Below are 25,602 nucleotides of genomic sequence, written 5' to 3'. Positions count from 1 at the left end.
GTCTTCTAATGATTCCACAATGTTTTAGTTGCGTTGTATGCGAGACCTCAACTCGTGTTATAGCTATGCACAGTCAAAGTATGAGTATACCCGAATGTCCCGGAGGTTGGGAAGAAATGTGGACCGGTTACAGTTACTATATGGTAAATTAGTGTTACGTTAAGAAATTGGCAAAACTTAGTAATCTAATGGATCAAATTTCCCTTTTAGACAACCACTGATAACACTGGAGGCTTTGGCCAAAATCTGGTTTCTCCCGGTTCCTGTTTGGAAGAATTCCGTGCTCAACCCGTTATCGAATGTCATGGTCAGGGACGTTGCAATTATTATGATCCTGTATTCTCATTCTGGTTGGCGGTAATTGAAGAACAAGAAATGTGGTCAATGCCCAGACAACAAACTTTGAAAAAGGATCAAACTAGCAAAATCAGCAGGTGAGTTATCGGTGGCATGTTAATAATTAAATTTCACTATAATTAATGGTTTCTTTTTATTAAATTTCAGATGTACTGTTTGTCGTCGCCGTAATGATTCTTATATTACACGTCAAGCCACCTTAGACTCATCGGCTCGTGAATTCAGACGTGGCCGTGAGCGTGTTGTTCCCGCCCCTCAGGCTGCCCCAGCACCACCACCATCATTACGTCGTACAAGCACCTACAACAGCAGACGACCTGCTCCCGGCAATTATGGCTATGGGCGCGTCAATCGCTACCGGTATCCCAGATCAGATACCACTGCCCCCTAGATTTTAGACAAAATTCCATTACAAAAAATGTCTTATTTTGCTCTACATTTTTAATCTAAGTAGCCGTAAATTAATCAAAATCCAAAACAAAATCCCCAAACGTAATTTTTTTCCTTGTAATTTTAAGTTGTAACGAAACAAATCTGCCATTATTCTCTGAGTGTGCCATCTTTTTTTATTAAAGCATATAAATACAAAACTAATAAAATAAAAACAATGAAATAAAAACTTAATTGCTTAATGAAATTAAAAAAATATATATAATATTAAATTTTCAACATTTTTTCTCTATGACTTCTGAAAATTTTTCTTAATTTTGTTTTTGTTTCTTTAACATACTGCCCCAAATTGTTGTACATATATAATGCAAAATAAAAAAAAAATATTACAAATTAATTTAGTTAACGAGAAAATAAAGCATAAAGATGAAAGTAACTTAGTTTAAGTTATAAAAAATATTTGAAGAATTTTATAATGCATTTTTTATCGAAATAAAAATGATAATAAATATTTACATAAAAACACAATAAATGAAAACTAAAATAAATGAATTATTAAATTATCAAATGAATGAATAAATGAATATCGATGTTCTATATGTGGTCTTTTTTAACCACTGGGTGAGCTTTTGTAACGAATAACCACCGCTACATTCCGCTTCTTACACAACGGTGGCAATTTACGTATATGGAATTTTCGATCCAGTACAAGTGCATTTTGCTCAAGTATACTTGAGTTATATAATCTCTGACAATTACTTCTTAGTAGCTTAACAATCGAGGTGTCTCTGTTGAGTCGGCAACAGCAACTCGAGGCACTTAACCGTTAGGCCGAAATACAAATCCGAAATACAAATGCCTTTTGAAGCGATTGCGTTGTCCACTATGATATTTTTTGACCAGGTTTCTATTTTACTCTGTTGGTCTATTGTAATTTTGTCTGTCGGGTAAACTGCATAGCAGAGGATCGTCCTGTCGTCTTCTTCTGGCAACTTTAACATAAGTTAGCAGCTCTTTTTCACTGTCTAACTTCTCTCATTTTTGGGGTCAACTTTTAAGAAACCATTACCTTCGAGGTTGATTACGCCGACATGGTCGTCTTCGGAATATCTGGCTTGGCGTTGTCACCCTTACTCGAAGGATTCTAACTTAAGATTCTAACTCAGATCTTGTGAGGAAGTTCGATTTTTCCTTTTGAGTGAATTTGACTAACTAAGATTTCCTGAAGAAGCTTTTATCAATCTCCTCCTCAGTGCTCCAGAAAGTCTTTTCTTAGTGATAGGAAGTTTAGCTATGCTATCACTAACCTATTTTACCATTTGCTCTACTTTATCCTTTTTGGGATTTTCTATAATGGTGTTGTTATTATCATCTGAGCATTCAGAGTCGGAGTCCTCTCTCCGAGTACATCCTTCTCACTTCACCCTTATGTTTTTGCCAATGGCCTGCTGTACAATTGAAGCATTCTTCGTCACTTAGGCCAAGCTACTCACCAGCGTAGTTTTATTTTGCTCATCATTACAGGTTGACGACCGCAACCGCAACTCACTCTTCCCAAAAAATATCCGAGGAGTAAGCTGACATCACAAGTTAATAGTAACGGCAGACTAGAGGTGCTGGTGGGATCATTTATAAGGGAAAAGATCGAATTAATATTTATTCGATACTTTTGATAGAAAATCTAAGTGATTAAAGATTTTTATTATTCTCTTAAATGGAGAGTTATTAATGAATATGGTGAGAAATAAAAGTGATCACAGATTGATCTTAAATTGAGATGACATCCCAAGTTTACAGTCCCGGCAGATTAGAGGCACTTTTTTTCCCCAGAATTGTAATAACACCAAGAAGGATCACAGATTTTCACTCTTTCTCGAATTGAAGCTTTATTTAAGGATCTACCGATTTTAGTTTTTTATACAAGAAGTGAGATGACATCACAAATTTATAGCCCCGACAGACTGGAGATACTAGTAGCACCATTTTTGACCCGGGATTGCAATAACACCTAGATGGGGTTTATTTTCAAGGGAAAGATCAAATTAATATTTTTTCGATACTTTTGGTAGAAAATTTAAGGGAATAAAGATTTTCATTATTCCCTCAATTGGAGAGTTATTAAGGAATTTGGTGAGTAATAGAAGCGATCACAGATTTTCACAATTTTTCGAATTGAAACGTATTGAATTGAAGGATCTAGTGATTTTAGTTTTGTTATATAATAAGTGAGATGACATCACCAAGTTATAGTCTCGACAGACAAGCGGTACTGGTAGCACCTCTTTTGTAGCGAGATTGCATTATTCTCTCAATTGGAGAGTTATTTAAGAATTTTTTGAGAAATAGAAGTGATCACAGATTTTCGCTCTTTCTCGAATTGAAGCTTTATTAAAGGATCTATCGATTTTAGTTTTCTTATACAAGAAGTGAGATGACATCACAAGTTTATAGTCCTGGAAGACTCGAGGCAGACTGGTAGCATATTTTCCCCTGGGATTGCAATAACATCAAGAAGAGGTCATTATTCTCTCAATTGGAGAGTTATTTAAGATCACAGATATTCACTATTTTCCGAATTGAAGCGTCATTTAAGGATCTACAACCGATTTTAGTTTTCTATAAGAAAGTTGATTTTTTTACAGGAAGTACCTACAAGTGATCATAGATTTGTATTATATTCTCAATTCTGAATCCATAGCTAATGTTTGTATTCTTATCCTTTTTCTTTCCGTATGTACTATAATCATTGTTGAACTAGTATCATTTTCAATTGTACCAAACATTTCATCCCTACTCCACTAGAACTTTTTTTTGCTCTTCTCTCTAACATAACTGTTAATTTTTTTTCGAATATGCATTCGTTTTCCTTAAGGGATGGTATCCCTTTGGAAAAACTTTGAATTTACAAAGGGGAGTTGTATGGAAAACTCGAAATCAAAAGCCGGTTATAATGAGACAAAGATAAAAACATGATAAAACACGAAAATAGAAAAAAAAAACAAACGAATGAATGAATGATATAAACAAAGCAGCAGAACAGAAAGGAAATTAAACAGATGAAGGGTGAAAATGTAAAGAAAAAAAATTTAACTAAAAACGATAACGATTACACATCAGATACAAATGTATGTACAATTGTTGTGGTTGTTTGTCGTTATACATGGTAGACGATAACAAAATAAGGGTAGATTGATATGGGTTGTGCAAAAGAAATAAGCAAGTGGTAAACTAGGTGTTTGCCCTTCGTCTCAACAGAAGTCAAATTGGAATAGAGAAAAACAGACGTGTTTTATAAGCGTTTGGCAAGAGCTCTAACAAAATAATTTATAAATTTTATTTGTGTTCATTCAATAATATTTTAGTTAAAGTGATTTTAAGTTTATACAATTAACTAATTAAATAAAATAAATAATAAAACAAAATAAATAACAAAATTTTTTACAAAATCCAATTAGAATTAAAAGAAAATCCACAACAATTTTCCAGCTAGAAAAATCTTAAATATTAAATCAGCAACATTAACGAATACGCCACCAAAGAGAATTTAGAGTAAAACTAAAGAAAACAAAAAAAAAAACAGCCCTTAAATAACGAACAAGTGAAACACCCCCCAAACGAAGTAAAAAAAAGAACACACAACCTCAACATTAAACTTACGCACTCCTGCTTGCCTACAACGTCATCATCAACGGCGACAGCTTTAAAGAGCAAAACAACAAAAAAAATTTCTAATTACATCTGAATGATTATCGTGCTGCTTTTATTTTTCAAATCAATCTGTCTTTATTGTCAACGTTTAGTTTTACACATACATGACCGATGGATCAATCCAAAAAATGTGCGGCTGCTAAAGGAAGCTGCTGAGGCTAAAGGCTCCAAATTTCAAATAGAAGAATATCGTCAAGTTAAGAAATCCAAACGCAGACGTTACGCAGCCACCTCAGCATCGGCCAATACATCACCTCTCTCCAATTCGCTGGCAGACAGTGATAATTGTCGTTTTTGTGCCAATACGCCACAAGGTTATTGTCGTCATCATTTTCATTTGCAAGAGTTACAAGTGCAAAAACAACAACGGCAACAGAAATTCTGGTGTCCCTTGTCTGGTGTGGTTAACGGCTCTAATCGCTCGACAGAATATCGTCAATTGCGTAAAATAAAGAGGGAACTTAAACGTAATATCCAACAGCAGCAACAACTAAAATCGGCTAAAGCTCAAACAATTATATATGAACCTAACACCATCTACTCAACCACCAACACTTACCCACCTTCATCTACTGCATCATCGGATCCGACCTATCTATCAAATAGCGTGAATTCATCGTATTGCATCAATGATTCAGGTTATCAAACGATATCGTTAAATACTTCATCTACCTTAGAAAGTGAAGAAAATAGTGACTTATTACAACAACAGCCGCAACAATCAGAATTAGCATCCATAATCGATTCCAATTCCACTCATGATTACGTCGATATAGAATTGCCTTCACCGTCTGCATCGCTAGTCGAAACTACTTATAGTTTTGAAACATGCTGTGAAACACCACAACGTTCGCCCACCTCCGCCTCTAACGCCACACCAATTCCAAAGACTGCATCGTACAATAGTTTTGTGTCATGTGAATATTCGACATTGTCTACATCTTATTTGTAGAATGAGGATAACTTAAATATCTTCTAGTAGCAGAATATCGGGTAAGTTGTGGATAAAGCTTTAATTTTACGTTGAATATTAAGTTTATTAAAGTTTACAATCAGTAGATTTGCTTCAAACTCTCTTTCTCTCTCTCTCTCTCTCTTAGAAGTTTTCCTTTAACCGTTATTAAGATCAAACTTATATATATTATAGCCACTTAGTTTAATTGCAAAATGTCTTAGTAGACTGCAGTTTCCCCTGTGTGTAATGGTGTGTTATAGGAAACCGCGGATCCAGCACAAGAGAAAAATTTTCCGTTTTTGGGGGAAATGGGATGGTAATTTCTCTTTTTCTCTTGAAAAGGTCGATAAAATTTAAAGCCACAGACTTTTATAACGAATTGGGCCGCAATGAAGACAAGTATACCCTTCGTCACATCTGGGATTAGAGATATGGTGTCCTGAAGTTTGAACAACCCAATTTGATCCGTTATAACGGTGCCAAGACATCTGACATATGGTTTATCTTCTTAGAGATATATATCTTACCTAAAGCGTTATTATAACGTCTTAATACATCTCGTTATTTGAAAGGTCTGAGTTATAGGAGAAAATCTGAGGTCAAATTCCAATTCAGCGCTGCTCAATCTTTTCGAAAAATACATTATATCGGGGTTTCGGCTTTTTTCAAATTTTATCCAAATCCATTTATGTACACATATCTTTTGAAAAATCTTCTATGAAGTTAAATAGAGATTAATCTCGGAAAAACTTTACATTGGAAACTACATCTATCAAAGATTACCAAATCAAGGCCTTCAGATTTATGCTGAAGATCCTCATTCACAATGTTGTGAGCGTCTAAATAATAAAATTATCGGCTAAAGCTTAATTGTTTAAATCTCCTTAACGGAAATTACGACAACCTGTTCTTTAAAAGCAACGGCAACTATTTAACAGATTTCATAAAACATTTGAGGCTCTCATATCAAACAAATGGACCAATGGACTATACTAACAATTAAATGCAATAATTTTAGACTTAGCGTTCATAACACCTATTTCGATCTATGGTTAGCAATACATTTATCGGTTTTGTGAAAAGTATTCACATTGATATTATAATATTCAAGACCCCTGACCAGTCTTGAGACATTGCCTTACCCGCCTTCTACTCAATTATAGAGTGTAATTCTGGAAAATGACGAAAATCATATTTATTGATAAAAAGACCGACACACAGATATACCTTCCTTGGTATGCTATCAAACCAAGTCTCCCGGACAACATGATCTCTGTATACGCAGACGACATACGAACTATTACACATACTGAATCAGTTATTTGCTCCGATAAGTAGGGTCTCTAGTAACTTATTACTTTGCCCAAGGCCTACCTTGTTTTACAGACAGAATTATATCTTAAGACATCGACCATGATTATCTATAAACAAGGCTTTCCCTATCGAAATGCGATGACTTACGAAATATTACACATACTGAATCGGCTATTTGCTCCGATTAGTAGGGTCTCTAGTAACTTATAACTTGGCCTAAGATCAGCCTTGTTAGAATTATATCTTAAGACATCGACCATGATTATCTATTAACAAGGATCACTCTATCGAAATGAGGACTACACTTTTTTCACCTAATTATTACACCCGACATCACCACCATGGGGAGATGTTTATAACATCCAAATATGTTGGTCCTACACCTATCGGAATCGCGATTTAACTATGTCCGTCTAGGCGTCTATGAACATTTTGTGCTTTTATTACAGAAGTTCACAGTTTTGAACATAATTTTATGGCACATAATTTTCATACTACTCATCGTACGATCGGTCATGACCGACTTTACATTTATTGAAATATAAGCTACTTTTTTACTACAACGAGGTAATACGATGACCCAATTTTCCATGATTCTTTGTACTCGAGAATCGGCCAAAACCCCAGATATTTATGTAACTAGCATCTCTTCTAACAATCAAAGAAAATGCTCCTTGCAAATCGTTGAATGATTTCGTGGATCGAAAGGCAGCATATCTTCTAAAGATTTAATGCAATTCCAAAGACATCGATCCTCGCAAATAGTTAAATGATTTCGTGGATCGAAAGGCAACATAGTTGTGATAGAAGTTGAAAGCCAGGGGTGTAAAAACAAGACAGTAACAGAGCTATATCTGTTTCAGTTCATCAAAATATTATATTCTTGCCTTAAATCGTTGCAGATACAAAGGCTTGCGCCTTTAGGTTAAACTATTACATTAATCGAATAAAATCATAATAACAACAAACCCATTACATTTTACTTTCTTTTTTTTTTAACTAAATGCCACTTTAATAAACCAGTTTTCTATGTTCATTACTCAGGTACTCAGAAATCATCTATAACAAGGACTAGAAAACATTTATTGCAAAAAGAAAAATTGCTGCACTTATAGAAATCAATAAAAAACAAACAATACTTAAAAACGTTTTATAAAAAAGAAAAAATCTTATCGATAAAGGACACTTGAGAAACTACTCCAAGAATAGTAAAAAACAAACGAAATACGTAGACAATAGTAGGAAAAAGAAAAAAAAAACAAAAATACAAATGAGAACATTCAAAAACAATTAAGCAAACAAAGAAAAGTAAAACTTGCAAACTTAAAACAGGACAGCAACAACACGAAAATAATGACTTCAAGTGGCAGCAGCAGCAGTACAACCTCGCCGAACACATCACCTCGTCAAAGAAAACGTTCAACACGAACAAACAACAGTTCCCTAACAGCAACAACTAAACGTCTGAGTAATAAAAAAGTAATTATACCTCTAGAACAAGGTTGTGAGGACAATTGGACCTGGAGTAGGCGGCACCGATCAAAGGAAGTGGTATTGAGTGGCACAAACGATCGTACCGTACACTTTCATCCCAACTGGAGTAAAGGTACTGCTGGTGTCCAGGGTAAAAGACCCCTAAACAATGGACGTTTCTATTGGGAATTACATGTATCGCAGAGAATTTTCGGCACCAGCATAATGTTTGGCATAGGAACGCGTAGGGCACGCCTACATGCCAATTCATTTCGCAATATTTTAGGTGAAAATGAACATGGCTGGGGTTTATCGCACAAGGGTGTGTTGTGGCACAAAGGTGTGGCTTTATTATATACAGATCGTTTTAAAGAGAACCAAGCCACTGTAGTGGGTATACTTTTCGATGGCATTGAGGGCACCTTAACCTATTACAAGGATGGCAAATGTTTAGGTGTAGCTTTTCGGGGTTTAGATAAGGTATGTTTTGGACGTCCAACATAATATGGAATAACTAATAAATTGCACTCTATTTCTCCCAACAGATCAAGGAACCCTTATATCCCATAGTTTGCTCAACGGCCGCTAAAACTGAAATGACTTTAAATAGTACACGCAGTGATATTGGTCATTTACAAGATCGTTGTCGTGCCGAAGTTATGAAACACATTAAGTCTCGTCAAGATCTTTTAAAACTTAAATTACCTTCAATTATAACAAATTATTTAAGTGAAGCATTTAATGATAATGTTCCACTGCGACAGGTAGACAACTATGATATGCTTTATGAATTTTAAAAATATTAGTACAAGCCAGGAAAAAACGAGAACCATAAGAAAACTATGTATTTCAAATCAACTTTTAAATTTATATAGAAAAAAAAAACGTGAAGCTTACAGTGCCATTTCAAGAGAATACAACAGAACACAAAAATTTTCATACCGCAGACATGATTTGCTCTTAAATTGTATTATATTATAGGCTGCAATATGTATGAAAATCAAATAGAGTTAAAGTCCAGAAGAATTGAGTCTCGGAAGCCTGTGGTGGATTGCAAGAACCATTAATTTTAAAAATCTAGATCGGTGGAAGACTTTTAATTTGCACAGTCTACAAATAGGATTGTATATCTGATTGTCATATCTGAATTGGAATCCTTTGGATATTTGTGCCTCATCAATTGAGTCTTTAAGAATAGACTCAATTGTCTCGCGAGTGTGGATCTTTTAAGAACACTTCTCTTTTCCGCATTCGAAATTCCACACAAGCTTGAAACAAAACTCTAACAGGAAAGACAATTAAGTGGCTAGACCTCAGATTACTCGTTCCCACGACAATCGGCCAAAGATTGTCAACCCATCGACAGCTGTATCAACCGAAAGTTTTTGCTCCAGGAAAGAACTATCGACCACAGTCGAACTGTTACAACAATAACAACCTCAGATTACTGAGGATGCTAATGGAACAATCCACTCTAAACTAGAACTTTTTATTATAAAGCGTGGCTAAGGAAAACCTGAAGAATGATTAGTAGAGGTTAACATTCGAAAAATCGTCTATTGGAGTATTGTTTATCATCAATAAGCGTGATTAAGCGATTACGTTTCATAGAAACAAAATTTTAAGCAAAGTGACAGATTACTTAAGGAAACTAAAGAGACAATCAACTCTTTTCTGCACTACCTGTAATGATTAGAGTTACTAATGTTATATCATAAATCAAGATTAAAGAAAAACTAATGAATGATTTGATCGTTTGGTGTTCATGGATGAGATTACTAAGGGTATTTCACTTTGAATTAATCCTGGACTTCTTTGGAAGAATTTGTTTGACTACTTTTGATGATCAACAAGTTAAGCGTTTAAAAGAGGAATCGAACGTGTTTTTGATATCATGTTTTTAATATACATCAAATCCAAAGAAATGCACCTAGTCCTCTATCGGGCTGTTGTGCGCTCCTTAACCAGTGCCACAGGTGGGAATCGAACCCACCACCTTCGGTCTACCAGACTAGAATACTAACCACAAATCTACTGGAGGCCACTCAATCAGCACATAGCAATCGAAAAATATAAAAAAATTATCACTATAAACCAGTTGGCTTATGATCACCATAATTCAGAACGATTATTAATAAAAGACTTCTCTAAAAGGGTCTTTTCTATAACTTCTGATGATCAATAAGTTAAGCATTTAAAAAAGAAATTGAACTTGTTTTTTAATGATCAATCAGTTACATGATCACATTAAACAAAAACGATTGTTAATGAAGGTCTTTTTGACTACTTTTGATGATAAATAAGTTAAGCGTTTGAAAGAGGGATCAATTATGTTTTTGGTGATCAATCAGTTGCAGGCTTAACATTGCAATGATCAAAATGATCACAATAACCCAGTTGGCCCATGATCACAATAAAACAGAATGATCATTAATAAAAGACTTCTCAAGAAGAGTTTTTTTTATTACTTTCGATGATCATTAAAAGAGAAATCGAACCTGTTTTTTGATGATCAATCTCTTGCAGGTTCAACATGGCAATCGATAAATATAAATAACTCAGTTGGCTCATGATCACAATAACTCAGAATGATTGTTAATTGATCAACAAACTGAGACTTCTATGACTACAACAAATAACTGTTTTATCATTTATCGCGTTTAGAGAAAGGACTTGTGTATTCCCAAAATCTTTCCAGAATGTCTTTGTAATGTATATCAACTACCGATCTAGATTAAAACCAATTAATTTTTTAAATCCTCCACTTGCTACTCGAGATCTACAAAATTATTTCAGTTTCATAGAACACAAACAAAAAGCTTAAAAAATGTATTATATAGGTATCCTTCCCCCAAAAATATGCTTAAATTAAAACTATATTCAAATACTAGTCATTTACAAAATAAAGTAAAAATAGTCAAATAATATTTTATTTTTATATTTATAATTAATTAACTAATAATTAAACATAAAAGACAGGCCAATTTGGTGCAATATTGTGATATAAGTTGTATTATTTTGTTATTATTTGATTTATTTTATTAATTGATTTTGCTTACTTTAACAAAAAGAAAGTATTCAATTTTATATAAAACTAGAAAAATTATTTTTATTTAATTTTTAAAAATTATAATTTGTCATAAAATATATTAAGAACAAAAAAACCTTTTTAGAATATACAAAAATAATCAGGCCTATTCTGAATAATAATAACACCGGGATATTTGTTCCCTTCTCTATACATAAACCATACAAAAGAGAATAGAATTTCCCGGGGAAATATTGCTCATAGTTGGCATGATTAAGTTATTTTGCATTTAATTCGCCGTAATTTAGAAAAAACGAAAAAAAAACTTTTTTGTTTTAAAATTTCGTATAAATGTTTAATTAAAGAAAAAAAGTCAAAAACTAATTACTTAAAAAAATGCATCTATCTAGTCATTTTAGCTGTATAATTATTTTATAAACTAGTCAAAGAAATATATTATATATGAACTATATATACACAACTATTTAAGTTTTATGTATTGATGAAATTAATAATTATTGTTAAAAAAAAATTAAAAATAATAAAGAAATTCATGTAATCTTAATAACTGTAACAAAATGTGTTTAATATTGTTTTTAACTCAAAGTTTGAAAAAATGTTTAGTTTCATTTTCAATGTCTCTAAAATTTCATAGATTTTTTTCTCAACTGAACTAGAACTGAACTAGAACTGAACTAGAACTGAACTAGAACTGAACTAGAACTGAACTAGAACTGAACTAGAACTGAACTAGAACTGAACTAGAACTGAACTAGAACTGAACTAGAACAGATCTAGAACAGAACTAGAACTGAATTAGAAAGAAACATAAACTGAAATAGAAGTGAACTAGAACTGATCTAGAACTGAACTAGAAATGAACTAGAACTAAACTACAACTGAACTAGAAATAAAATAAAACTAAACTAAAGCTGATCTTGATCTGATCCGGAACTAGAACAAGAACAGAACTAAAAATAAACTAGAACTGAACTAGAACTAAACTAGCGCTGAACTAGAACTGAACTGGGACAGAACTAGAACTGAACTAAAATTGAACTAGAACTGAACTAAAATTGAAATAGAATTGAACATGAACTGATCTAGAATTGAACTAGAACTGAACTAGAACAGAACTAGAACTGAACTAGAACTGAACTAGAACTGAACTAGAACTGAACTAGAACTGAACTAGAACTGAACTAGAACTGAACTAGAACTGAACTAGAACTGAACTAGAACTGAACTAGAACTGAACTAGAACTGAGCTGGATCTGAACTAGAACTGAGCTGGATCTGAACTAGAGCTGAACTAGAACTGAAATAGAACTGTACTAGAACTGAACTAGAACTGAACTAGAACTGAACTAGAACTGAACTAGAACTGAACTAAAACTGAACTAGAACTGAACTAGAAACGAACTAGAACTAAACTACAACTGAACTAGAAATAAAATAAAACTAAACTAAAGCTGATCTTGATCTGAACCGGAACTAGAACAAGAACAGAACTAAAACTAAACAGAACTAGAACTAAACTAAAATTGAACTTGAACTTGAACTGAATTGAACTAGAACTTAACTACAACTAAACTAGAACTGAACTTGATGTAAACTGGAGCTAGAACAAGAACTGAACTAGAATTTAACTAAACTACTAAAATAGAACTGAACTAGAATTGACCTAGAACTGAACTAGATCTATAATAGAACTGAACTAGAACAGAACTTGAACTAAAACTGTATTTTGAAAGATATCGGCACTTAGGTAATACGTGCCAGGTGAAAACTTAGTGTTATCTTCGAAAAACCTTTGGAACACAAAGTATTTAACAAAGAAATTCGAACATTAATGTAGTCGATTCGAGTTACAGAAACCCTTCCCCACTAATAAAACAAGAACAACTTAAATATATGTTTATAATCATACAAACTTTAGGTATATTTTTATTATGGTGTATTTGTTGATTGGTTTAATTGGACATTATATTATTGGCATTAATAAAACTAATGATAAATTGTAAATAAAATAAATGTAAAAAAATACATTAAAATAATAATAAAAAATGATAGCACTTTTAAATAAAACTAAAAGCAACATTTGGAGGTAATATGATGTTAAGGTAGTTGTAAATCATAATCAAAAAATAAATACAATCACTTATGTAAAGAACTTAAACGTTACACACAACACAGACACACACTTTACAATTCATCAGCCAAATGATGTATATTTTGTAAATGATCACCATAATCTGTGGCCTCACTACCCACAAATGTCTCATAATTGTTAAGTATTTCAAAGTAAGACAAACGATCGTCATGATCTTCATCTGTCGACACAAACAAATGATCAACTTCATCGGTGGCTACCACATCATTACTGGGCACTATCCAACTTAATACTTCATTGCCAGCCAATACACCATCACTATTTAAATCGTAATCCTTATCGAAACGTTCCTTTTCAGTGATCAACCATTCTTTGTCGTGATGTTCAGCGGTCTCGCCGACAAATTCTTTGAAATCAATTTTACCATCATGATTTTTATCCTTATCGCGCATAGTTTGTTCCAGGACAACGGGTAACATTTGTGGGTGTTCTTCAGGATTTTGGAATAAAACAAATTCTTCCGAATTTAACATGCCATCCTTATTTAAATCAGCTGCTTGGAACATTTCCTTATCGTCTTTAATCATTTTTTGTTCTTCATCGTAGCTATCGAAATCAATGACTTCTTTTTTGTAGTTTTCATCTTCCATGGCATAAACATCTAGAAGATATTCTTTCCAGGTCACTTGGTCATTGTTGTCTTGATCCATTTCTTCAAAACGATCAGCAGCCTCTTCTTCAGCAAGTTTTCTAAAGATTTAATTTTTAGGAATTTCTTTTTTAATTTTTGTTTAAACTTTATGAATACTTTTTTGTTAGTTAGTTTTTTATTTAGTTAGTATGTATTTTGGGAACTTGATGAAAATGATTAAACACATGAATTTATAAAGGATAATTAGCACAATATATTATAAAATAGAATGCAAACACGTCCTGAAAGCAACATTTTCATTTTAATTTTTACCAGCATTCTATCTACATCATTCCTAACAATTTAAACAAACCTTGATAAAAGTCACATAAAACTTTTGAACAAATAAAGACTTAAATTTGGTAATTAAAGAAAAAATCATATTTATGAATCAACTTTCGAAAAACGCATAAATTAACTTTTTGTATAAATAGTTTATGAAAATGACATAATGGAAGAAAGAAAGGTCGTTTAACTTCATTCAGAATATTGTTTGTTACCAGGTTATAAAACATTTTATAAATTCTCTCTATAACCTCAGGCTAAGCACGCATTATTTAATAAGTTATAAAACATAAGGGTGCGCAAACAAAAATATGCATAAATAAAATGAGTTTGTATTTTTGTGCTAAAGCATAAATTAAAAAGCAGCCGGCTTAAAAGCTTTAACAATATGTATGGTAGATAGAAGAAAGAAGAAAGCGTTAATAAAACACAAAATACAACAACTCACTTAAAAGACCTTAATATCCAGGCTTTCAGCTCGTGGCGATCGATATATTGATCATTATTTAAATCCATCATACGTATTAAAACGGTTAAACGTTTCTTTGACTCCTCTGGTGATAAGTTGTCGAATTCTTGGGCTTCTTTGACGTTGCCTGCAAAAAGGGGAAATTAATGAATAAAAAATTAAGTCAGAAATTCATGAAACTGTACTGAACTAGAACTGAAATAGAACTGAACTACAACTGAAATAAAACAGAACTAGAACAGAACTAGAACAGATCTAAAACAGATCTAGAACAGAACAAGAACTGAACAAGAACTGAACAAGAACTGAACTAGAACTGAACTAGAACTGAACTAGAACTGAACTAGAACTTAACTAGAACTGAACTAGAACTGAACTAGAACTGAACTAGAACTGAACTAGAACTGAACTAGAACTGAACTAGAACTGAACTAGAACTGAACTAGAACTGAACTAGAACTGAACTAGAACAGAACTAGAAAAGAACTAAAGCAGAACTAGGAAAAAACTAGAAGAGAACTAGAACAGAACTAGAACAGATCTAAAACAGAACTAGAACAGAACTAGAACTGAACAAGAACTGAACAACTGAACTGAACTGGACCAAAACTAGAACTGAACTAGAACTGAACTTAAACTGAACTAGAACTGAACTAGAACTGATCAAGAACTGAACTAGAACTGAACAAGAACTGAACTAGAACTGATCTAGATCTGAACTAGAACTGAACTAGAACTGAACTAGAACTGAACTAGAACTGAACTAGAACTGAACTAGAACTGAACTAGAACTGAACTAGAACTGAACTAGAACTGAACTAGAACTGAACTAGAACTGAACTAGAACTGAACTAGAACTGAACTAGAACTGAACTAGAACTGAACTAGAACTGAACTAGAACTGAACTAGAACTGAACTAGAACCGAACTAGAATTGAAATAGGACTGAACTAAAATAACAAAATTCTCCTTTAATTAACATTTTCAACTTACCAATAATAGCTTCATGATCGAACTCTACATTGTGTTCACCATTTTCATGATGATGAGCATCTCTGGCTTGATAAACACCATCCTTGACACGTTCTTTGCTCGTGTGTTTTTCATGTTTATGTTGTGTTACGCCAGCATAAGCAGGCATTGTGCTAACAACCAATATAAAGGCAGCACAAAATAGTAATAAAAATAATTTTGACATATTTGCAATGCTATTTAATTGTACGTAGTTAGTCTACAATTTATTAATATTCAGGCCAAATATTACGCGCTTTTAATTAAATGTAAAAATTGTTCGAAACAATTTAATTATGTTCTGCAAAACACTTGAAATAATGACAGCAGCCAGACGCACTCATTCGCACACAGAGACAGGCAATGTGTTTATTTTCTGAGTCAATTTTCTTTTTTAAACTATAATACACGAGTTGTAGTAAAAGTGATTTTCCACAATACAGCTGATTTTTAATTAATTGTTGTTTTTTATTTCTGGTTTTTCATCAAAATTAGACAATTGCTCATGGCATTAAATATGTATGTATGTGTCTGTAGTTTGTCAATGATATTTGGTGATTGATGAAAAGGATGTTTATTCAAGTGTTTTAAAATTTTATTATTATATTGTCTTCTTTTTTGGGTTTTTTATTATGTTGAAATTAGTATTTAGTTTATTCTTTGGTTTTTTTTTACAATTTTAAAAATTTATAATGCCGGTTATAAGAAAGATGCGTGCGTTGTGTCTCACACGAGCTCTTCTGAGCAACTGAAATGAAAATTAAGTAAAATATTATAAATTTAAAGAAATTAATTAATTCTATTGAGAAAAAAAATGTTTTTTTCTTTTCTTATGGTGTATTGGATGCTGAGTAAATTTTGTTCTTTACCACGTCACTTTTTGTAGACGTGTTTGTGTCTTTGTATAAAAGATCTGTTTTAGAATAAATTTATTTATGATGTTTTTGGTTTATTTTGTTTGTATCCCGAAGAAATGAACTCTTTTGACCTTTAGGTATGTTTAAATAATCATACCTGAGGGTGTGTTTATTTGTAAATATATCGTTTTAGACTTCGTTTAAAAATTTAGAACTGAACTAAAACTGAACCAGAACTGAACTAGAACTGAACTAGAACTGAACTAGAACTGAACTAGAACTGAACTAGAACTGAACTAGAACTGAACTAGAACTGAACTAGAACTGAACTAGAACTGAACTAGAACTGAACTAGAACTGAACTGAACTAGTACTGAACTAGTACTGAACTAGAACTGAACTAGAACTAGAACTGAACTAGAACTGAACTAGAACTGAACTATAACTGAACTAGAACTGAACTAGAACTGAACTATAACTGAACTAGAACTGAACTAGAACTGAACTAGAACTGAACTAGAACTGAACTAGAACTGAATTAGAACTGAACTAGAACTGAACTGAACTAGAACTTAACTAGAACAGAACTTGAACTGAACTAGATCTGAACTAGAACTTAACTAGAACAGAACTTGAACTGAACTAGATCTAGAAATGAACTAGAACTGTATTAGATTTGGACTAGAACTGAACCAGAGTTCAACTAGAATTAATCTAGGACTGAATTAGAACTGAACTTGAAATTGTACTCTTAAATAGAATTAAAATAAAAATGCAATAAAAAATGTTATAAAACTGAAAAAAAACATGAATAGCACCGAAACAAAAAATAAACTGCACTAGAATTGAAATTAAATTAATTACATTAAATGACTGCCTTCTATGAGCATTGAAGAATTTTACTGGGACATTCAACTTAAAATTATCAATTAAAATTAAATGATTATATTAATTTCTTTTTAAAGTATCAAATAATATTAATGTCTTTTTAAAGTATCAAATAATAATTAAACACAAATATGTAGTTATTTTTTAAAAGCAAATAAAATAAAAATTTCTATAAAAAATTACAAATGCCGGTGGCAAAAAATTAAAGCAGCCATATGTGATACTTTATTTAAACATGAGGCTTACCTTTACACTAGCAAATAGGTAATTTCTAGTTAATGATTTATATTCAATAAAAATAAACTTGTAAAGATAATCTCCGACAGCGTCCGTTTTTAGTTTTTTCTTTTTGTTTTTTTCTTGTAATGGCAGCAGAGCCCTGCTTGGACAAATATTAACGGCGTTGACTGCTGACACTAAAAAAGTTGTCGACGGTTTAAAATCTAATGTAAGGCGGCTAAATACACCAAGGCCTCTATCGGGACTGTGTGCTCTACCTGCCAAAAGAACTAATTTTACATAAAGCGTATATGTTCTCTTAAGCTTCCCTGGAATTAGTTCCGTGGTTGATAAATTTGAACAAAAATCATGGATTTCAGAACTAGTTTAAGAACCGCTCCAAAGAACTAGTTTCTTAAATTATTGTTTATTATTGTACAAAATTGTTAAGTAGTTTACAAATGAACATTATGAAGATCGAATTGTACCAAAAAAAAAGTACAATTGTACCAATTTTGCCATCCCTGATACGTACATTTTTAACTGTAAACCGCCGCTGTGATTGTAAAAGTCGAACGCCGTTACTTTAAAATTTGTCTGGTTTTGGTGTCTGTTTTCCGAACGAGACGAAAGAAAAACAATTATTTTGCAAATCTAACGCGAAAAAAGAAAATTATTTTGTTCTGGGCTTAATTTATTTTTTGTGAGAAAATATATGTTTAAATTATAGTAATAAAATAAACAAAAATAATGATTTATTTATAAAACGGACTTTAGTTAAAAAAAATAAATTGTGAAAAGTTTAAACAAAAAATGTAAGTGCATTAATGGAAATTTACGCATCAAGCTAATTAAAGATAACAACAATATTGCACAAAAAAACTGGAATTCTTTAGCAAAACAATTTACTTTTATAGTGCAAATTTACTCTAGGTATAGGGCGTTGTCTGTCTGTTTAGAAAATAAAAGCTCAGCTTTAGTGCACAATTAAAACCCAACAAACAATTGTATTGAATAAATTACAAAATAATTATAAGACCTAGACATAATTTCATTTTTGTAAAGTGTGGGGGTGTACGATACATTGTTTTAGTTTTGCTGTGTCATAAAACACAATATTAACACCACCTGTATGAAACTTGGTCATTGCATTTACTCTACATTTGTTTGGATTTTTTTGTTCTTTCTATTGTACCTCAAGGTCTTGTAAACAAACGAAATAGAATACATACGACTCCTGCCATTTGTGACACGAACACAGACCTATCGACCCATTCAATTTGTCTTAACGCAAATCATCAGCAAGGTTGTTAGCAGGAAATGGAACTGGAAGCTAGGGTGGTGGTAAAAGGAAGTGAAAAACTGATAAATAAACAAAGTGTGCTGTCAAAAACTTTGAATTCGTAAGAATTTAGTGGGAAATTTTGAAAAGAACTAGGTATATTATTTGTGTTTAACAAAAAGAGCAATTATTTAGAAATCAAATTGTTTCCTTACGATTGACATTATGACAAAAGAGTTGTTCCTTTCTACGAGGGTTGATCAAAAAGTTTGAAACAATTATAAAGGAATGGAAAATGATAAAAGTAATGTATATTTCGTACATACGCAGAACCCAATACATTATTTCATGGACTTAATCATTAAGTAGTCAAAAGTCTATCGACTATGGAATCCATTATAATTGATTCTAAAAAAAGTTTGCTTCGCTAGTTTCAATCATTCTCAAACCTGATACACACGTTAGGGTTCTATAGTTGAAACGAAAAGTCGTCTTTTCGACTTTTTTTAATTTTTTTAATTTCAAATTCTTTATTTTCAATTAAAAGTCAACTTTTTGCATTTTATGCAAAGTTTAATTGAAAGTCGACTTATAGACTTATTATTTTATAAATAGTCGACTTTTTTCGACGTTTTCTGACTTTTCTCAAAATTTTCCGACTTTTCGAATTTTTGGACTATTTTCGAGTTTTCCCGACTTATTTAGAGTTTTTGACTTTTTTCCACTTTTTTAAAATTTTATACTATTTTTTTACTTTTTTCGAATTTTTCCGAATATTTTCGAATTTTTTGACTTCTTTTCCACTTTTTTACTATTTTTGACTATTTTCGAGTTTTCAACTTTTTCCGACTTTTTTGAACTTTTTTTGAACTTTTTTCGACTTTTATTTACAAAGTCGAGTTATCGACTTTTTTAAAACAAAATAGTCGACTTCGACATTTTTCGACATAAACTTGTTCGATTATTCGAAAGTCTATTTATAGAACCCTAACACACTTATTCCTATTATTCGCCATTGTAATTTCTATTGAAACCAAGTGATTCTATTTCCTTAACATTAAGTTTTGGCCAAATTACCTTGAACAATCCACAATCTGTTTTACTCTCTTAAATGTTGTCTTTTTGAAAATTTTCAATAATATAAACTAAATAGGTAATATATTTAAATTAAATATGACAGCAGCCAGACATGCGTGTAGTTTAAAGTTACATGCAAAATTAACATTAAATTTATGATACTTAAACAGATAAAATGTTTCAAAATTATTTTTAGAACTTACAGCATTAGTAGTAAAGAGTAAAATTAAAAATGTTATAAATATTTTAAAGTTGTCAAAGATATTCACTAAAATTTTAGGAAATCTTTTCAAAAAACCAAAGTTCTGTTGTAAAATGAAAACAACTTATCTTAATACAAAAATCATGCGTCTACACCGCAAATTTCGTAATAAACATATACAGTAAATATGCTAAAAAACCACAAAACCACCAACATCTTGCTCATAACTTGAATAAGTGTTATATGAATTTTTGATTAAATGCGTCATTTAAATGCAATATTTTACACTAAATAACGTAAATCTACAGAATTAAATAGTGCTAAAACAAGCAACTTTATAGTCGCAAAACTTAAACGATGGTAGCTGCCAAGTTAGTAGAAACCGCCAAACATATAAAAACAGATATTAAAAGAATTCAAACATTTGTAAAAAATATAATATATATAAATATTTTTTACACTATATCATCAAGGCAGAAATACTGATCACTATACTATCGAGGAAAATTATAGTCTTTTTTGCCAGCAAAATTTGTATAAAATTAATATAAATATAAATTTTTAGATTTATTTAATTATTAACTAACTTATTTTAAGGTGGAAATACTAATCACTATACTATCGAGGAAAATATAAAATTGATCTTATAATGGAAATGCTAATCTGTAAATGAAAATTTTTAAATTTTACGTCATATTATTAAATATAAATTAGTTTAAAAGTAATCTTAAAAAGCTAATAATTGTGTAGAAATACCGATTAATATCGAAAATAATTGTGTAGAAATTCCGATTAATATCGACGATGTTGTACATATATACATTTTTATATGAACATAGGAAATTTCATTCACATATAAATAACACAAGAAAGGAGCTGTATTGCTATGTGTACAAAAAGGCATGTTGTATCCAAACAAATACATTTTTTTTTGTAAAATAAGTTCGATGTTATTTAAAAGACATTGAATTATATAAAACAAGGAACACAGAGTCTCAGAAAATAATGAATTAGAAAGTTTGTTGGATTTCAATCTAGTTTTTTTCTGTTTTTTTTTTTCATGGAAATATGTAGACAATTGGTAGACCAAGGAATCTAATCTTATTTCTCTTTTTAGTTCATTTGAGATTTAAAGATATCTTGGATCCAAAATTGTGCTAAATCCTCTGCAATACAGCCTCTATTACATTATCGAACTTAGCAAATTTTTTTCACATATAACTAGCACAAGAAAGGATATGGCATGTTGTATCCAATAAAAAAAAATTGATTTTTTAGTAAAATAAGTTCGTTGTTGTTTATAAGACATTGAATTATATAAAATGAGGAATATAGAGTCTCAGACAGTAATGTCTTGGAATTAAGTTCACATTAAACTAGAAAGTTTTGTTGGATTTCAATCCTTTGCAATAACGCCTCTATTAGATTATCGATCTTAGAAAATTTCTTATATGAACTTAGGAAGTCTTTTTCACACATAAATAGCATAAGAAAGGAGATGTCATTTTGTATCCAATAAAAATATATTTTTTAGTTCGGTTGTTTATAAGACATTGAACTATGTAAAATGAGGAAAACAACGTCTAAGACAATAATGTCTTGGAATTAAGTTTACATTAAACTAGAAAGTTTTGTTGGATTTCAGTCTAGTTTTTTCATGAAAATATGTAGACAATTGGTAGACCAAGGAATCTCATCTCTCATTTTAGTTCATTCGAGATTTAAAGATCTTTTGGATCCAAAATCGTGCTAAATCCTTTGCAATATAGACTCTATTTTCTTTTTCTACAACCATTATCCTTTGGTACGAAAAAGTATTTGCCATATTGGCAACGTTCTGACTTACATTGGTTGGTTGAGGATTTTCGAAAAAAATTTATTAAAACTAAAAATTACACAAAAAGTTTCAAACTAGTTTTTACATGGAAATATGTTGACAATTGGTAGACCAAGGAATCTTATCTTATTTCTCCTGTTTTGGATCAAAAATTGTGCTAAATCCTTTGCAATACATACTCTATTTTCTTTTTCTACGAACTTTATCCTTCACATATTCTTCATAATTTTATGCGTAAGTCTTGATTCGAAAAAGTATTTGCGATATTGGTTGGTTGTAGATTTTCGAAATTAAACTTATTTACAATAAAAATTTTACAAAAAGTTTTAATACTTAATAAGATCTGAAGACAACCAACGAAATAATACAAAAATATGAAAAAATAATTAGCGCGTACCCAAATGCTATAAAAACGAATACAAAACAAAAACATCAGCAAAACGACTCTAACAAAAAAAAAAAAAAAACTAAAATAAATAATAAGCCAACAACAAATATTTTTAACAAGCTCATATTTCAGTCTTTTACTTAAAGCCATTGAGCAACTAAGCACCAACAGACATAAAAAAGAAAAGTAAATTAAATCAAACTAAAACGTATTAAAAGAAATCATAATATAAATCTAACAATTAAACAACATCAAAGAGAAATTGATTTGCATAGAAAAATTTTAATTAATCCTAAGAAAAAGGCAATATTAACACCAACATAGAGCAAACGTAAATGCAATAAACGTGTTATAATAAAATTTTTATTAAAATTAAAAATTTGTTTGTTTTAACAACGAAACAACTGTAACAACTTTTAAATAAATATACGCTTCATCAGCACCAACAAGATCAACTTAATCTTTACAAATGCCCTACATTATTATACGTGGTAATTTAGCTTCATATAGTCATAAGTATCCATGGCGTGTTTTAGTGTCAGGACTAAAAGGTAATCAAATACAGTTGTTCTATTTTCATATATTCAACGTTCCTTTTTTTATTTATAGAATGAAATAATTGTTTGTTTATAGTTTTTTTTTTTATTATTTATGGCATGGCACATAAAAGCTATTTATTATTTGAAAAGAAGAAAAAGAAACGTACATTTACCATTTTTTTGTTCAATAGATAAATATGTGTACGTCGTCTATCTTACGCCATTAATAAATATTATACCAGCACTTTATGTCAATATGTCATTTGTTTTAAAATACATACCAATAAAAAATGAACAACTTTACCTATTTTTTACACACTATTTACTTATATTTTATTTATAAATTCAACTTTTTTTATATACTTTTTAAATGAACATGAACTACATAACGTTTTATACCTACATAGTTATATCAATTGATTTCTATGTCAAAGTGGTTTAATTGAAAATTAACTAAATTTGTATACTTGATGTTATCTAAAGTGTCTGATTTAAATATGAGTTTTAAAAGGCAATGTACTTTTGTATCTAAATTTTTTTCACCTTCTTATTTATAACTTTTCTACAATTTCATATTTTTTTTTGTCATAAAATTAAAAAACACTTTATTTTACTGAACAATTGAACCATGTATCACTCCATATTTGGTCATGCCAGCTTTTTCTGTTAAAAACTGTTCATGCTTGACAAGAAGTTATTTGAAAGTTTTAATAATCTTTAAAATATTTTATTAAAAAGTTTTATTTCATATTTATATTAAAGGTTTTCATTTCAACATTTTTAAGTCTAGCAGTCAACTTCTTTCTATTTGTAATAAGAATTGAACTATAACTGAAATAGATCTGAAATAGGACTAGAACTGAACTAGAACTATACTAGAACTGAACTAGAACTAAACTATAACTGAACTAGAACTGAACCAGAACTGAACTAGAACTGAAATAAACTGGAATTGAACTAGATCTGAACAAAAACTGATTAAAAACAGAACTAAAACTGATTAAGAACTGAACTAGAACTGAACTAGAACTGAACTAGAACTGAACTAGAAATGAACTAGAAATGAACTAGAACTGAACTGGAACTGAACTAGAACTGAACTAGAACTGAACTAGAACTGAACTAGAACTGAACTAGAACTGAACTAGAACTGAACTAGAACTGAACTAGAACTGAACTAGAACTGAACTAGAACTGAACTAGAACTGAACTAGAACTGAACTAGAACTGAACTAGAACTGAACTAGAACTGAACTAGAACTGAACTAGAACTGAACTAGAACTGAGCTAGAACTGAACTTTAACAGAACTCAACTTTGACTGAACTAGAACTGAACTAAAACTGAACTAGAACTAAACTACAACTGAACTACAACAGAACTAAAACTGATTAAAAACAGAACAGAATGGAACTAGAATTGAACCAGATCTGTATTAGAACTTAACTGGGACTGAACTAGATCTAAACTAGAACTTTAACTGAACTAGAACTGATCTACAACTGAAGTAGAACTGAACTAGAACTAAACTAAAACGTAACAGAATTGTACTAGAACTGAACCAGATTTGAGTTAGAACGTAACTGGAACTAAGCAAGAAATTTACTAGAACTGAACTGGAACTGAACTAAACTCAATTAGAATTGAACTAGAAGAAAAATAGAACTGATCTATAACTGGAACTGAACTAAAACTGAGCTAGAACTGTAACTAGTATTGAAATAGATTTGAATCGGATATGATTATAAATTTGTTATTTATTTTAAATTTTAAAGAAAGATGTTTACGTCGCACAGCATTTTACCATTTTTTTTAGATAAATACATATCTTTATATCTGCACGCACGTTCCTTGAATTCATAAACTTTATTACTCTTTTCTTACTCTATATTATTAACCATCAATTTTTAAATAACTTTTTCTTAGTTAAAAATTCTTATTTACATATTTAAATATAACTTAATTTTTCTGTTTTATTTCCAAATGGATTTTTATTGATATTTATATAAAGATGAACCAAAAAACAAAGTTATCATCACATTTAAGTTCATAGCAAATATTTCAATATAAAAGTTTAATGACACACTTGTTTTTTTTTATACAAACATATATTCTAAATAGTATTAGTAGTAGTAGAATAATTTGTAAACGACCACTGAGTGGTAATGAATGGATAATATTTGTTGTTTTTGGCTAATATTGATAATGCTGCCAGATGTTTATTAAATAAATAACAGCGTTATTTATGAAAAATATAGCTTTTCTAGCTATAGGAGTTATTTTTCCCTGGGGAGTCAATAATTTAACAATTGGACTGAATTGAAAAAAATATATTAGGAAAGGATGTTACAAACTTTTAGTCAACTCGCACATACGGGATATATTATGTGGGCGTAGTCTAAGTTCGACATCTGTTCTACAGCCATACACGTAAAATTTTGTATAGATAGATAGATAGATAGATAGATAGATAGATAGATAGATAGATAGATAGATAGATAGATAGATAGATTGACAGAT

The 25,602-nt window shown here is 30.9% G+C and overlaps 4 protein-coding genes across 6 annotated transcripts in view; 3 read left to right on the top strand and 1 right to left on the bottom strand.

The window, feature by feature from the left end:
* The window catches only part of LOC111678713 (collagen alpha-1(IV) chain), a 29,747-nt gene extending 28,520 nt beyond the window's left edge, over positions 1 to 1,227 (top strand). For both annotated transcript variants that reach the window (XM_046946881.1, XM_046946888.1), the window contains exons 8-10: positions 29 to 143; positions 211 to 434; positions 505 to 1,227. In XM_046946881.1, coding sequence (XP_046802837.1) covers positions 29 to 143; positions 211 to 434; positions 505 to 748 — 583 coding nt within the window. In that variant the 3' untranslated portion in view covers positions 749 to 1,227. The remainder of the gene's footprint in view (positions 1 to 28; positions 144 to 210; positions 435 to 504) is intronic.
* A 2,773-nt stretch (positions 1,228 to 4,000) lies between these two features.
* Positions 4,001 to 7,812, top strand: LOC111678711. The gene is made up of 2 exons (XM_023440127.2): positions 4,001 to 5,448; positions 7,769 to 7,812. Exon 1 carries the CDS (start codon positions 4,490 to 4,492, stop codon positions 5,405 to 5,407), a length of 918 nt encoding a protein of 305 aa, XP_023295895.2. The 5' UTR covers positions 4,001 to 4,489; the 3' UTR covers positions 5,408 to 5,448; positions 7,769 to 7,812.
* A 150-nt stretch (positions 7,813 to 7,962) lies between these two features.
* LOC111678714 (SPRY domain-containing SOCS box protein 3) lies at positions 7,963 to 9,071 on the top strand. The gene is made up of 2 exons (XM_023440132.2): positions 7,963 to 8,677; positions 8,743 to 9,071. The coding sequence occupies exons 1-2, from the start codon at positions 8,078 to 8,080 to the stop codon at positions 8,992 to 8,994; spliced, it is 852 nt and encodes a 283-aa protein (XP_023295900.2). The 5' UTR covers positions 7,963 to 8,077; the 3' UTR covers positions 8,995 to 9,071.
* A 4,067-nt stretch (positions 9,072 to 13,138) lies between these two features.
* On the bottom strand, positions 13,139 to 17,941 carry LOC111678700 (reticulocalbin-2). Of its 2 annotated transcripts, none has more exons than XM_023440117.2 (4): positions 17,786 to 17,941; positions 15,777 to 16,542; positions 14,763 to 14,910; positions 13,139 to 14,088 (listed from the first exon to the last, which is right to left on the bottom strand). In XM_023440117.2, the coding sequence occupies exons 2-4, from the start codon at positions 15,979 to 15,981 to the stop codon at positions 13,431 to 13,433; spliced, it is 1,011 nt and encodes a 336-aa protein (XP_023295885.1). In that variant the 5' UTR covers positions 15,982 to 16,542; positions 17,786 to 17,941; the 3' UTR covers positions 13,139 to 13,430. The 2 variants fall into 2 exon arrangements, with proteins under 2 accessions (XP_023295885.1, XP_046812178.1); XM_046956222.1 differs by lacking the exon at positions 17,786 to 17,941 and adding an exon at positions 17,516 to 17,632.
* Positions 17,942 to 25,602: the final 7,661 nt, after the last annotated feature.

Source organism: Lucilia cuprina, chromosome 2 (assembly GCF_022045245.1).
Source record: "Lucilia cuprina isolate Lc7/37 chromosome 2, ASM2204524v1, whole genome shotgun sequence".
Classification (NCBI taxonomy): Eukaryota; Metazoa; Arthropoda; class Insecta; order Diptera; family Calliphoridae; genus Lucilia; species Lucilia cuprina.
This window is presented reverse-complemented; position numbering and strand designations above follow the sequence as displayed.

Bases quoted from the DNA above. Each gene is read 5' to 3' on its own strand.
- LOC111678714 (XM_023440132.2), top strand. From the start codon at position 8,078: ATGACTTCAAGTGGCAGCAGCAGCAGTACAACCTCGCCGAACACATCA. The intron at 8,678-8,742 runs GTATGTTTTGGA...TTCTCCCAACAG, and splicing joins CTTTTCGGGGTTTAGATAAG to ATCAAGGAACCCTTATATCC.
- LOC111678700 (XM_023440117.2), bottom strand. From the start codon at position 15,981: ATGTCAAAATTATTTTTATTACTATTTTGTGCTGCCTTTATATTGGTT. The intron at 14,911-15,776 runs GTAAGTTGAAAA...CCCTTTTTGCAG, and splicing joins CGATCATGAAGCTATTATTG to GCAACGTCAAAGAAGCCCAA. The intron at 14,089-14,762 runs GTGAGTTGTTGT...TTAAATCTTTAG, and splicing joins TGGATATTAAGGTCTTTTAA to AAAACTTGCTGAAGAAGAGG.
- LOC111678711 (XM_023440127.2), top strand. From the start codon at position 4,490: ATGATTATCGTGCTGCTTTTATTTTTCAAATCAATCTGTCTTTATTGT.